The 15,686-nt window shown below is 37.7% G+C and overlaps 1 protein-coding gene across 1 annotated transcript in view; it reads right to left on the reverse strand.

The window, feature by feature from the left end:
* The window catches only part of LOC121941566 (ras-related C3 botulinum toxin substrate 2), an 18,710-nt gene continuing 3,024 nt past the window's right edge, over nucleotides 1–15,686 (reverse strand). The window contains exons 2-7 of the mRNA XM_042484391.2: nucleotides 9,736–9,807; nucleotides 8,463–8,580; nucleotides 7,022–7,084; nucleotides 2,753–2,912; nucleotides 1,600–1,733; nucleotides 1–627 (exon numbers count right to left, since the gene is read on the reverse strand). Coding sequence (XP_042340325.2) covers nucleotides 1,603–1,733; nucleotides 2,753–2,912; nucleotides 7,022–7,084; nucleotides 8,463–8,580; nucleotides 9,736–9,807 — 544 coding nt within the window. The 3' untranslated portion in view covers nucleotides 1–627; nucleotides 1,600–1,602. The remainder of the gene's footprint in view (nucleotides 628–1,599; nucleotides 1,734–2,752; nucleotides 2,913–7,021; nucleotides 7,085–8,462; nucleotides 8,581–9,735; nucleotides 9,808–15,686) is intronic.

Consider the following 15,686-nt stretch of genomic DNA (forward strand, 5'->3'; position numbering starts at 1 on the left):
TTTTATTTGATAAAATGTCCTTTATTTTAATATCACAACAAATAATACGTTTGTTAATAACTTTTATTCAAATACAACATTGTTCAGCTCCCAGCTCATACAAAAGCTACATCCCTGAGCCTTATTTATTTATTTAATGTACCATTGATCGTTACTCTTAATACAACTGTTATAAGACATCATGAACCGATTTTATTGCAACTTTATCTGTGCACGTAGTAACAACTTTTATCATTATGTGAAGGTGCACAAGACACCTGTATGTATTTTTGGCCCCAAAAGAGCAGTGAGCTGCAGGAATTTACGTACGTTGAATAAACCTAGCATTCTCCTCTTGATTTACAGTATGTTTAAACTAATGGTGAAAATAGTGTGTGAACTGCAGTCTGTTGCATCCACATTTAGTGATTTTCTTTCATCTTTTATACCACAGAGATACTACAGAGTATGCTGTACAGAAAGGTTTGCTACCATTTTTTAATAACCGTAGAAGCATTTTTTTTTGGGGTTTTTTTTAACTAGTGGCAATCTAGTCATAGTTTTCTATTAGAAACATAACAGAACTTTTAAATCTTCGTCTTTAAGCTCAGGTCATCAGTCTGGATCGCTTTCTCTCTTCTTGTGGTCCTGCAAGAATGTAAAAAATGAAATCCACATGAATCTGTAACAACTTGATTAACACACACACACACACACACCGAGGTTAAAATGGCAGCACGTGTAGGATGTTTGAGAAAATGTAATTCTGCTTCAATATTAAAAACAGAAACGATTCTTTGTCTCAGCAAAGAAGTGACTCATTATTCCACATGCAATTTAGTAAAAATAATTTCTCTGTCACATGTCTTCAAATTCTCTCTGCACCTTTATATTGAAATGCCAGCAGGATGCTATCAGTTCTACAATGATTATGGTAATTTAAAAAAAAAAAGGCAGGAGCTCAAAATTAGCTACTTTTTTTTCTTGGACTTCGTGTTTTTCAGTTGCTAATGTATCTCCTGCGGAGAACAGGCTTGGATCGTCATCTGTCAAATAATTTCTGTATTTTCTAGCTCACTGATTTCTGTGTCTGTCCTCCTCCTGGCAAATTGAAAATCTGCCCTAAAGGTTGGGAAATAATTACCCAAATGCTGTGATTGGAACTCTTATTTCATATTAAATGTGACATTAGTTAAATCACCTCAGAAGAAACAGCCTTTATTCCCTGTGTGTTTTATCATCCATTTGTAATTATTTTTGTCTTTGTCTTGTGGTGTCTTGTTGCATTGAAACTGCCACATTTTTTTAAATTGGATTCTCTTTGGCTTGTTTTCTTACTCTTTGTCAAGTGTATCAAACTGTATGCTTGGTAAAGAAGAAGCCTTTGAATCATCTTTTAATGATTAGCCAGTTCTTGCCACCCAGTATGTGATCAAGATTTCTCACAAGTTGTGTAGGATGTGTTTGGACTTACGATCCAGGAAAAGAAACCAATGAAAGAATCATCCCGACCCCTCCTACTCTGCTTCACTTGTTCACTACATCATTCAATCATCCTTTTCTTTGCTCTCTTTCTTTGACCACTCTCCTCCTCTCCCTCTGTGTTTGCTTCAGTCTTACCATTTACAGCAGTGAGCAGGGCTTCTTCTTGACTTTGGTGGGCTGGGGGCAGAGCACGGCTCGGATTGCCTCATCAAACACAGTCTTCAAGCCGCGTTGGGTCAAGGCGGAGCACTCCAGGTACTTGACTGCATCTAAACAAATAAATTAAAACAGCCAGAACAACACACATTAATAAAACTACTTATAGAAACATAAAAAACAACTGATGAAAGTAGGCTGAAGTACACAAGTCATAATGATAAGCTGCGCCGTCAAGCTGCATTTGGTAACTTTTATTGTCATATTTGGTTAGTGTACTATTAGCTGTAAAATGAGAGTTTGTGACCAAGCCGTCATATTGAAAACAGTTGGGGTGAAAACTAAGCACCACCTACTGGCTGGTAGCAGCAGCGGTTGCCATGGGTGATATAAGCAGCTGCTTATGTCACCATCCCGAGGGGAGTGTTAAAACTACACCCAGAAAATAAAAGTTTAAGTAAGTTATCACAGTCTGAACGCACAATGCAATCTTTAATGGGTAACATCGATTCTCACTCTGAACTCTTTAAATAGTGCCACTCTGTCAGTGCTTTTTGGCGTACAAACATGACACCAGAAGCTTCCTTCCACATCCAACCACAATGTCGTTGGACAGCGTCAGATGAGAGAACACACAGTGACGTTATCACGCTCAAAGACAGCCAGACGGAACCAGTCGCGTGTACACAAAACGCTTACATGACAGTATCAGGTAATGCCAGTAACCACATATTACAGGTGTGTGTAATACAAGTGTGTTTATAGAGAGCAGGAGGGAGGTGGCTGGGGAGGTGTATGGGTCACACAAACAATTAATTTTTGTGCAGGAGTCTGCAGTTTGCTTCCCATGTGGATGTGTGAGTCTGAGTGTGTGTATTTTTTGTTATGTTTTTTACACTTAACTGTCTGTGACTTTGTTGCCTAATTCCAACCTTTGTGACAGTCTGCTCCTCTGTGTAAACATAAATACCATACTGCCTCATCCCACCATGTGCATTTGTAATCTTAAGGGTTCAACTTTTAATTCATCTAATTACTTATAAAGTGATAAGGACTGCTTTGTTTCATCAGCCAATGAGACTACACATTTCTGTCATACTAGACCGGAGAGGATCCCATAAGCATCACTCACCTATCTCCTTAGCCAGGGCCAGGCCCTGAGGGTAGGTGATCGGTGCCAGCTTCTTTTCCTTCAGCTTCTCAATGGTATCCTTCTCGTCCCTCAGATCCAGCTTGGTGCCCACCAGGATGATGGGTGTGGAGGGGCAGTGGTGGCGAACTTCTGGGTACCACTGGACAGATTGAGGGCAAACAAAATGAGAGGAGAAACAGGGGAAGACGCAAAGTGAAGGTAAGTGTCGGAGATGACGAAAACGACAGGGGGTGCAAGTTTGGAAGCCAGGAGGTACAAAAAGTGGGATGAAGGAGTCAGCCTGGTTTCTTAAGTTGTCATGAAGTAAGTCTAAAAATGCAAATGACATGCTGTAGGTATGAAATCCAAGTTTCGACCCCAACTTGCAAATAATTTCACAACATGATTGAGGTTTCCATTTTCAGACCTCCCCCTGCTGCCTCCACTCTGGCATTAAAATTTCCCTAAAAATGATTGCGTTTGCTGTATCTTTCGCCTATTTTCCCTTCTTTGCTTCACGCCTTTCCCTCTGATCTCAAGTTTGCTTCCTCCTTCTTACCTCATATCTCCCTTACCGACTTCTTCCTCTCTCTCACTTGACTCTTTACTTCCTTTGTCCATTTTCCTCAGTGCGAAAATGAGAGATTTTATCTGCTAAAAGAATTAAGTAAAAAGTAAGATTTTTGTGCACACACGGTGATGGTTGTGGTTTTTGATTGGCACATCCAACCTGCTTAGTGGCCTGCAAACCAGCCAACCTGTTGACATGTGGGGATTATGGGTATTACCTGATGAATTGTACTGCTGCTTCTCCGAGTGGGCTCTTTTTAAATGTCTTACTCTGTGTTACTGAAATTCAAAACCTCTTTGTAATACAAATTCATGGACTCCTTGAATCTCCTTCAGCAGCTTTATCTTCTCACGAAGTCCCATTAAAATAAATTTATATTAAATTCTGTCACAGTAAACTCTATCTTGGTTAGAGCCAATAAGGACATTTACAGGTGGAGGTTTTTTAAACTTCATTTCAAGTGAGTTTTTCCTGAACTTGACCTGTTATTTTCAGCAGGTTCACTTCACATTATACAACAGCTTTAGAGTAAACTCAGGAGCTAAGTAAAAGAGAGGAGGACCTGATACTTGACTTGGACTTGGCTGTGGTGAGACTTGACTTGGAAACTGACTCCCTAAAGACTTTAATTGGCTTGAGTTTTGAAAGCAAAACTATTTAAGTTTCAAGTTTTGATCCTCTAAAATCCCACAATAACAACGTGCATCTCAATTTGCAGTGACTTGTGTCTTGACTTAGAATTGCTCCAAAGGACTTAAGACTTGACTCGGATTTGTTTTTACCGACTGGAGACTTAACTGCTGAAAAACTTTCAGAGTTAACTGTTTAGTTTGACTTGATGCTTGCTCTGAAAGACCTTAGTCTTTGACATGTCTTAAAAGATTTGAGACTACGGACAAGGACTTGTCTTAAAGAACTTGAGTTCTGAGACATGTTCTGTAAAACCTTAGATTTTAATTGCACTCTCAATTGAATGTAGACTTGACTGCGACTTGTTTTGAATGACTTAAAACTTGACTTGGATGTGTCATAAATGATTTGATGTTTTCTTATATCTCTGGTTAGGATGGTTATAGCAGAAGACATAAATTACCTCTTGTAACATCTAGGTTGCCTTTTTGGTCATGGATTGGTTTTACAGGTTCTGGAGTTGCAGTTGTGTATTTTGAATTGTCTTCCTGGTCTAGTTATCCAACTTGATCAGCCTGTGGTCATTTTAGGCTGCGTGATCAAATTTTTTTGTTTGAATGGGTTTCATTGGCACCTGTTTTTGCACTTAACAGTATGAATGTCACAATTTCGTTTACACAGTGCATTTTAGATTTACTGTAGGAGCTGAGCTAGAAATTCCAAGATTAAACAAAAGTACACAATCTTGCCAAAATTAACGCCGTATGCAAAACACAGCCAAAATGATCCAAGACTGAAGTAGAAACGCATGAAACGCAAAATATGCAAACAGTCCTAGAGTTAAAGTGGGTACCTGCTGTTCCTTCATAATAACAGGCTTAAGATGAGCCCGCTGCGTAGAGTCCGTGAGTCCTGTGATGTAGCACAGTGTGAATACTATCTGATTGATGATGGATGGATATTGAGTGAACAGGATGGTGGACTCTATAATCCACAACGTCATTATGTGTTGATTTGCTCAACATTTAGCTGCTCAGATACCTTGCTGTCAATAGTTGTCAAGCTTTGCACCACGGATACTCAACTTGCTTTGCCCAGGGGGCAACTCTGCAAGATGACATTTGACGTCAGGCAGGGGCATTTCTAGAATATGATGACATTCGGGGCTTAGCCTGGACCTGTGTTGGAGTGATTGTGAGAAGAATCCACTGGCACTTTTTGATAAATAAGCTCTGTTTTAATGCTTAATGCACTCTGGCACTTGATTTAAATTCCTAGTATAAAAATTCCCCATGGGAATCAATTTATTTTCATTTCAAATTAGAAAATGGTCGGCGGGCAACCCGGCACCCTACCGTGGGCCAGATGTGGCCTACAAGCCGTAAATTAAGTATCACTGCAATCCACACACACAAAAAGCCTTGAACATTTCTAAAATTCAAATGAAGGCACAAATGTGAAGAGGAAAACAGCTTAGTATGAAGAGTCTAAAAGGTCCAGGATCATAAAAGGGTTGCTTTGCTGAGAATAAGCCATGCATTATATCTAAAAAATGAACAACAAACATACGCTGAGTGCAAACGTGCCAGTCAAAACATTTAGCCTCTTTATGTCCTTCATGTGCAAAATTATTTAAACTTAATCACCTCGACCACATACAAGTCATGCAGTTATTATTTGTTCTTTTGGCCAAGCAGAGCTTTTTTTTGTGAGTGTAAAGTTATAACGTAGGTCTGTCTGCTACATAGAATTTTCATTTTCACTATCAACCTGTCTTCCTTTTTAATTTCCCTCCATACCAACTAATCTATTGGGAACCACTTTTTTGATATGACTCCAGTTTCTTGTTACTATGGTGACTCGCATGGGATTCAAAATGAAGAGCAAAGCAGTGTTGAATAGTATTAAAAATGAATCTAATCAATATTTCTGATGTCATTTCCTTTTGTTATATTGTGTTGATGTTCTTATAGGATATTTATAGGGTTGCGAGGCAGCGAGTGGTTTTAGAAAGGCTCTGCTTTTGTTGCAGTACTTGTCCTTGTGTGATTGGCGAACAGGAAATGGAGAGAACATGAGACAGCCAAAGGCGAGAGAGCACTTTAGAGGAGAGGGCTGTGTATGAACGCTTTTAATCTCACAATGCATTATATAAACTCTGGTGTTCTTGGATATGTGTAGCGATCGACGGGCTGAATGATCAACCCAAATGATCCTGAATTGAAATAAGCAGGAATATAATATTGATGGAGTAATAGATGGAAATCTCTTCTTTTTGTTTGTCTGTGTGTCCTATAGTGTATCAATCTGTATCCCCTTTTTAAAGTCATAGTAAAGCATGGCATTCATAACAAGTACAAATACAGTCTGACAGTGCTCCCAATTAACAGTCCAGTTCCAAAGAAGAGGAAATCAAACTGTGGCAACAGACATTTTAATCATGGCAAGCTGCCACAAAATTATCCATTTCCAGCATTTTTTCTAAATGCTGCACTTTAGATAAGTGAGGATGTTCCCTCGTTCGTTTGCATTGGGTCTTTTTGCATAGGCTTTCTTAATTTGCCGTGTGTTGAGCTCTCAGAGCCACCTTACTGTTGACATATTAAAGTCTTCACCATCATTGTTCAGATAAGTTGCCCCTTAAATTTCATTATTTAAAATCAAATTCAGTCAAACAGTCACATTTTTAATTGCCCGGTTTGTCTGCAGAACCACAGACAGCGTTAAACACCATGTCGTCTTTCTTTCTTCCTTTTCAAAAAAATCTTTTTGTTGATGATGTATGACTCTGCAGTTCAGAGCTGGGACTGTTCTATAAAATCGGCTGTTTTAACCTCTAATTATGGTTAACTGCTTATTCATCTTTGTTTTATAGTCTTGCTTAAACATGCAAATCGCCTCCCAACCATCTGATTCAGCGACTGCAGCATATGAGGCAGGAACAAAATCACTGTTTGTTTTAATCAGAGTAATTTACAGTATAACCACTGTTTTTTAAATCTATTTTAGGACTGCTTGATTTCATATAAAGGCTCCAAATAATCATGTGCAGCAGGTTCAAGACTCACCTTGGCTCTGACGTTCTCATAGGACGCTGGGCTCACCAGGGAGAAACAAATCAGGAAAACATCCTACATAGGCAATGAGATGAGAGAGGATCGATTAGATGATAGATTTGAACATACTGGGACTCTTTTTATGTATTTTACAAGTTTATTTACAATTTCATATAAATGTTAAACTATATCTGTGGTGGGATGATAACTGCTTGACTTATTTTACTGCAGCAGACAGAATAACTGTTATGAAAAATCTTGCTTAACTGTGCGTTATTTTGTTGATGCACGTAGGCCCAAATGTTCTGGTTAATTTGACTGAAGAATCTTATTTTAAAGGAACAGTGTGTACAGTTTTTGGGAGATTTAGTGGTGTCTAGTGGTGAGTATTGCAGATTGCAACAAGCTGACACGTCTTTCTTCAGTGCTCATTGTTCAGGGAGGTTTTAACCTCAGTGGTCTCTTCCTCTCCAAAACAAATAGACTTCTAGATTTAAACTGGTAAAAATACTGAATAAATCAGCTTCATGTCACAGATAAGTGTTTTTCTAACACTACTCATCACAGAGGGACTTTTAACTATGGTGTCTGACAATAAAACACAAAGAGCCTTATCTACAGCCAGTGTTATATTTGTCCATTCTGGGTTTCTGTAGAAACATGGCTCTGCAACATGGCAATCCCCACAGAAAAGGTACCACTAAATATAAATGACTCATTTTAAAGTGACAAAAATACAAAGATAATTCATTTCAGGTAATAATACCCTAAAGACAACATATGTATCCCCCTAAATCCTACACACTGGACATTAAATACTGCAGTTGGTAACTTTTATAAAAAAAAATTAATTAATTAATTAAAAATAAAAGGCAGTAGTACATGAGACAAATAATATCTGAAAAAAAATCATGTTTCTCTGACTCCCTATATTGCTCCTTATGGCATTTGCAAGGATCTACTGCATGTGAATGAGAACAACCAATCAGAGCTGCTGGGTCTCTTATGTTGATTGCTGCTTATGAAGTGTCAAACCTGGCAGTGCTGATCAAATATGAACCATGATTCTGTGACAGTATTGCCTGTTTCTGCCCTCAAATGAGCCGAAACAAACTTTTTTGTTTTACAGCCAAACGGTATTTAATGAGATGTTGCTCAGTCAGGCTGAAGTTTTCTATATGGATGTGGCAGTCGCTGTTTGAAATCTCAGCAGGAGACATAGTGGATTTTATCTTGACTAATGAACTCTCTCTCTCTGTGTGTGTGTGTGTGTGTGTGTGTGGATGGATATGTATTATTATGTTGTGGGGTCATAAACTGTATGTACACAGTCACATGTAAACCATTACATATTTGGGTGAAAACAGCGGGACACAAAGTAGATTTTATCTGTATCTGGGTGTGTGTGTGTGTGTGTGTGTGTGTGTGTGTGTGTGTGTGTGTGTGTGTGTACCGTCTGTGGGTAGGACAGTGGGCGGAGCCTGTCGTAGTCTTCTTGTCCAGCTGTATCCCAGAGTCCCAGGTTGACTGGCTTGCTGTCCACCATCACATTAGCTGAGTAGTTGTCAAATCTGCAGGAAGTGCAGCAGTCAGTCAATCAGCCAGTGAGCCAGTGTTTCATTTAATTAATAATTTAAACAATCGATAATTTGATTTAGAAATGCCATAGAAATGCCATAGTTCTCATAATTAGACATCTGAGATCTGAAGGGAGAAGCTTACAGAAAAAAGGAAGTTCATCAGCGCATACTGAAAAGAGTTTGGGATGACCTGTAATACAGCTTTAATAAGTATTTCTTTGTTTAAATGGCATTAAGAAGAAAATGCATTATTTAGTTCAGTAAGTAGCTTATTAAACCTAAACAGACTATTTCTTTCTCAGTTAGTGAGCACTAGACTGGCCCTCAGACTGTAAGAACTTTAATTCCCCAGCTGTTTTTGTTTGCCATAAAAATGCGTAATCTATTTGGCCTCTGCTGTTACGGCAACTATATGCTTAAGGAAACACAATGTTCTAGATTAAAATATCTAAGCAGCACTGTCCTCATGTGGTCATAATGAAACACTACAGTCTCATCTGTTTGCTTATGACTTTGTTGCACTTCCTATGGACCTCTGGTTGCTACACACATATGCACAATTACCAAATTGCTTTAATACTTAAGAATAATAAGTGCATACAATTTACATAAGTGAGAAGCCAGTGATGCAGACTTTTCAGTGAATTAAGAGTTCATTTGCGAAATCAGTTGAAAGGCATTCTTAAAATGAATAAACCAAAATCAGTTTGAATTATATTCTTTTGAGTGAACAAAAAATAATAATAATAAAATAAAATGCAAAAAAAAAAAAAAAAAAAAATAACACCTTAAAACCGTAAAGAAACTGTGTTATATTTGGCACAAACATTATGTACATTATCAACAAGCACTGTCACAATAATTGAAGTAGAGAAAAGTTGTTAAAATGTATTTGTTTACCTGTCAGCTATTTAAAAAAATATATATTTCTTTTATTTACCAAGAAAGCTTTTCAGAAAGAGTATTTTTGAGGTGTGTGAATCATATTTGACTTTGCATGCACACAACTGCATATTACAGTTCATCAGCATCCATACTGAAATGTGCAACATGTGCAGTTATACATGTAATTTATTTACTGAAAGTTTTAGTGGCTTCAGAGAGAGAAAAAGGGAGAGAGCATGTGTCTGTGTGTGTCATACTCACACTGTAGGAATGTACTCCCCGGGGAAGGCATTGGTTGTGTAGCTGATGAGAAGACATGTCTTTCCCACCGCTCTAAATCAAGTAAAAACACATACAATGAGACATTAGGAAAAGACAATATAATCTGTTTTTACACTAAAAGAGTGGAAGAAAGTGAAACAATGACTCACAACAGGCAGGTATTTATCTGGAGACATAGGCTTTGTCCTGAGTCCTTTCTGCACACTAACTACACAGTAAGTGTAGAGTGTACAGTAGGTACAGTACATTCATTTTCAGTAGCACACTTACATCAGTCACGTAGCAGCTTTATGATACCAATTAGCTCCACAAAAGGAGAGCAGGATGGTTTTCCAAAAATTAACATTTTTCTGTTGTTTTGGGGATATTTCTTTTGCCGTTTCACCAAATGTGTTTTAATTTAGCATTGCATTGTGGGAATAGTGTCCACAGTATATCAGTCGTCTGAACTCAACACCTGGTTAGATTTTAGTGTGTTAAATGGATTTTCAGACGCAGCAATTAAAAAGAAGAGAGAAAAGATCACATGTTCAATAACACAAGTTCATTCTTTACAGTTTACATTAGTTTCATTAGGTAACATTGTTGTATGAAAGGCTCCCGGTCCGATGACATCACAGCTCCGCCTCCTCGTCATCTGAGTGCGGCCTCACCTCATTCAGTCCTCCGGTCATGAGAAGTAGTATACAGAGTTGTTTCTTTGCTGTTCATGTTCCCTGCCTGAATCACAAGTAGTGTGTTGTGTGTTCACCTGTGTGCGTCCCTGTGAATAAGTAAGTAGGCCCTACATATGGTTGATTTAGTCTGTGTGTTGAGAAGTTGCACAGTGGGTACCTGCAATGCTAACACTAGCGATTAGCATGCTAGCATTAGCGGTTAGCATGCTAGTGGTTAGCGCGCAAGCTAGCTAAGTTCACATGTTATGCATCTGTATTGTTTAAATGTTCCGGTTAATAGTGGGGATGAATGCACCCTCATTTAACTTCGTTTAGTTCACAGTCTGTGTCATATTTAGTTTATTATGGGTGCAATTTGAGTTGTATGCTTGGTGTAATATGCCAATCTATGCTATAACTGTGGCGCTGTGCTATGTTTCTCAGCTAAGTATGTGCTCTGTTGAAACAATAGCTGAATTAATACAGACGCAATGTTATTGATTTCTGTTTTTATTGTTTGTTGCAGACCACACACACCCACACACATCACAAACTCACCCAGCTGTACTACATGCACATGGGACAATAAAGAAGGATTAAAGAAAGAAGAACTGCTTCCTGGGTGTTCTTACCAACACCACCTGAACAACACTTACTATCCAGACCCAGCACTGCAGTTTACCTGGTTCTCACCAACAATTGTTTACTTTAGATTGAAACATTAGATCCAGCAGGCGTGCAGTGCATGGCTTGTCTCAACATCCATGGTGATGAAACAGCATGGCTGCATGCACGAGATGATCAAACAAGTATAAACTGGCCCTGTTCTTATTTCGTTCCAGAGCTAATCTGTCAGTATTTCAACAATAACACTTGATCTCATGGCCTGTCTTTACCAAGGTACTGACGTACAAAGAGCACATATTGGTGGGAAGTTTTGACGAGTTGCTTCAGCCTTGTTTCATTTATTAAACAGACGTTGCAAAGCAGAGAAAGAGCCTGTAATGAAACCAGGTGATCTGCTGCTCAACGCTCAAATGTTGTATCTGCGGTTTGCCTGTAAGGATGATAATTCTTCTGCTCACATAACGGCTGTAAGTAGGCATGCCATGACAAATCCACCATGCTCCCAATTAACAAGGAGTTTATCAGCTCACGACACCTGGAGCACCGAAAATTGAAGTTTAGTGACACAAACTGTAGTTGCTTGAATGGCCACTTGAGGCTTAATCTGGTAGCAAGTTAATCTACACAGACACAATTTTAAAATGCCAAACCTTACAGCAGAATTTATATATATATATATATATATATATATATATATATATATATTCGTAAACCTCGCCCATTTATATTTTGTAAGACTTAAAGTTACATATTTCAGGGCATGGCTGCTGCTAGGCTTTATCATAGTCTATGAGCTGGATTTACCCGCCCACTCATTCAAATTTTAACGCATTGATTCCAAAACTCTAAGACGGCGATGGCAAACATGCCAAACTTGACGCCTGAAAACATGCCTCCACAAACCAGTGGATGACATGACAGTGACGATGCCAATTATTGTTATACAGTGTATGCTCATTAACCACACTCGTGATGCTTTGTGTAGTTCATAAATCCTGGCATTTTTAAGGCCTTGAAAAACTGTTTTCTCAATCATCCTCTCTTATCTAAGTTAAAACAATACAGGATACATCTCATTGAAGATTTCAATATTAGTGTTTTTTATGTGTATTTCTCAAAACTTTAAATTGGAAGGCTCTTTGGTAGAAAAGATAATTCGTGACAAATATTTGGTTTCAAAGACAACATTTTCATTAACTGAGCACCATACCTTTTTGACAAAGTTGTTCTCAGTTGAAACTACATTCACTGATGAGGACCATGATATGAGGGGAAAAGCTGCAGAAACGGCAAGTAACCTTTAGTTGGGATTTTTTTTCACCGGGGGAAAAAAAACAACTTAAGATTTGAAACCAACTTTTCATAATTCATAATAACAGCTATTATTGGTGCATGATTCAGGAATCGTCAGCAGCATTGTCTTTGTCAAGCAATGAGGCAGAGGGTTTTTTTCCGTTGTGGAAACTCTTTTTTAAACAGATTAGGTTATATGTCATTGGATCAGAACAGGCCTCAGCTATAAATGAGGTGCAGGAGTAACAGTCTAAATGGATGCATGCATTGTTTAGAACTAAAGTAGAGATAAGGGGGACTATTCACCAGCAAAGTGCACTTTTTGAGAGCTTAAATGTAACTTCAGTCTCCACCAGGTGTAATTGCATTGGTACATTTGACAAAAAAATGTATCAGTGCGTCACCAACATATCTATTTCTGTACCTAGCACCAATAAAATGGTGACTTTTAGAGGGGACAATGGGGTTGGACTTCACCTATTTTGCATAAATTCATGCATGTCACATACAAATTAAAAAAATAAAAATAAACATTGACATTTATAGTATTTAGCCATGCAGACAGTTTCACTTTTATTTGCCGAGGTACAGAATTGTGGCAAATAAAATATTGCCAAAGACGACAACTGCTGCCAGGCGAGGAAGGTGGAATTTTGGTTGTGGTGCAATATTAAAAAGTCACATCTACTTAGAATAACTTGGACAGTTTTCAGTATTTTTGATCATAAAAATAGGAAACAGAGAGGTGTGTGTATTTGTCTGATTTTCCAAACTAAATGAAGTGAACTTTGTGTTATTTTAAGTACATCATCACCATGTTTCTCCTCCTAAACCTAACTTGCTTAACTTAACATAAAGCAAATAATGTGACGTTTGTTTTCCTAAACCTAACCCACTTAACTTTATTTTTCCTAAACCTAACCTACATAATTACATTTTTTCCTAAACGTAACCTTCATAATTACATTTTTTCCTAAACCTAACCCACATAATTATTTTTTTTCCTAAACCTAACCTACATTTTAGTTTTACTCCTCCTATCCTACATAACTTTATGTTAAGTATATTATATGATAACGCCCATCCATGATTGTTTTCCCTAAAGCTAAACTAATTAGTGCTTATTCATTAAATATCATACAAACTACTGCTTGAGCATATGTTGGCGAATGATGTCAGACACAGCCTTTTGCATAAAAATTAAATTTCTCTCTGCACGGTTGTCGTAGTGGCGAGACTGTAGGATAGTTTGATCGGCACTAATGAAGCTAAATTGTCTGCATGGCTAAAAAGCACTACAGATAATAATATATATAATATTTATATATATCTTTTCCATGCTGTGTATAACTACATTTGATGTGACCGTTTAAGAAAGGGTTGACAAAAGATTGTTAGCTTTCCAAAAAGGTTCATTAATGACGATGTAAAGATTTTATGATGCTCAAATCAAAATGATCGGAATTTATTTATTTACTTATTTATAAAAGAACTAATCTACAAACTCGTAAGAGGTCTAAAAAAGTCTCTCCTTCAGCCCACAATCAAGATGACTCAGAAGTGGTATGAGCATCACAGCTGTCAACTACGAAAAGTTTTGAGTGTCTGTGTGAGTACTTCTATCTTTGTGAGGACCAGTTTGAGTTTTAAACACTGAGCTGGACGACATTTTGTCAGGTTATCAATTCTCCACAAGGCTGTTTGAAGATTCAAACATGGTTTTACGATTAAGGTTAGAATGAGGTTTACGTAAAATGTAAAGGTTGGGGTTCGGCATGCAGTCGCAGCCGTTAAGGTTAGGATTACGAGTGAAGCAGTGTGGTATGTCAGGAAAGGCTCTCAGAAGAATAGAAGCGCAAACACGTGTGTGTTTTGTGGTTGCGTGTGAGTCAAATAGGAACTGATCTGTTTCAGAAGCATCAGTTAGGCTACTGAAAACAGGAACCAGCCAAACTCAGATATCAAGACTAAAGAAAAAAGACCTCTGATCTCGCTCTGGCTCTCTGTTAACCTGTTTTTCCATCAACTTTTCCCTTGTTGACACCATCCTGCATTATCTGATATTAGCACGGCAAACTCTTCAGAGTCACTCTGTTTCTGTCTGATCTTAACCGCCACTGTGTCTGCTTCAACCAGAGAGAAGAGATCATTACATCTCACTTTTATTTCCTCCATTGTATCTTTCTTGCTCTCTTTGTTCATTTGTTTGAATCATGTAACCATCGCAACAACATACTTTCTTTTTTTTCTTCTGTCTTGGTTTGAGACACCCTTGTCTTCCTCCCCTTGGTTCAATCCAAAAAGCACAAGCCACAGTAAATAGTCAAATGCATGAACTAAATTAAAGCAAATAGTTTATCATAAGGTGTTCTTTTTTTTTCTCAAAGCTGAGGATATAAGAATAATAATATAAATGATACAGATTTTAGATTTACATATATTTATATATACTTTTTAATCATATCATTTTCTTAAATAGATTCAAAACAGAGTGAAGGCAAAATTCATCCATGTGTCATTATGAAACCATTGGTGCTGGATGCTCGGAGACACAGTTATAGCCACAGAACCACTTGGTGAACTACTTTAGACACGGAGTGGCTTTTAAAACTTCCCTCTATTTCAGCAGCACGTCATTAACTTGTCTTTAATTTTATTTTAGGACATTAATTTATTTAATTAAGAGCTAAAGATTCATAAAATGCAAATCTCTTGTGTGTGATTTATTACAGGCTACTGTTAAACAACACAGCAGACCCCATAGAAGAGGACCTGCTCCTTATGTAGATAAAAATGGTTTATTTTAATCTAATCAGTACACATCATTCCCTTGGTTAAGGTTACTGATGATAATATATTTATGAATATTATATACCATTTCTGCTATGTCCCCCTTAATCCTATACACTGGACCTTTAAGGACAATAGCAGGTCTATTTCTGTATCAGCTTGTTCCTGTAGACCTATTATTATTATTATTATTATTATTACACTCACTGAAATATTTAAACCCAAATCTTTGTGTTTCTCACAGCTGCTTCAGTCCATTACATAAAATTATTTTTGTTTGGGATTTTCTACATATTTGGTTAAATTCAGCCAGTCATATGGGGTAAATGAGGCACGTCAATTTTATTTACATTACATTGCATGAGGGAGCCACCCTCCAATATAAGATCTCCACTAAAATTTGAAATACAGAATTACATACAGATACAGATTTTAGGTGTTTTTTAATGATTTTGTCCCCTTGCACAAGGGAAACACCAATGGTGTCCCATTATTCCCTTAATCAACAGGTGGCAGCAATATGCCAAAATATGCTGCAATGTGCCAGCAAAGACAGGGAAGAAG

The sequence above is a fragment of the Plectropomus leopardus genome, chromosome 3 (assembly GCF_026936395.1).
Source record: "Plectropomus leopardus strain MGB_pleo_1.0 chromosome 3, ASM2693639v1, whole genome shotgun sequence".
NCBI classification, from domain to species: Eukaryota; Metazoa; Chordata; class Actinopteri; order Perciformes; family Serranidae; genus Plectropomus; species Plectropomus leopardus.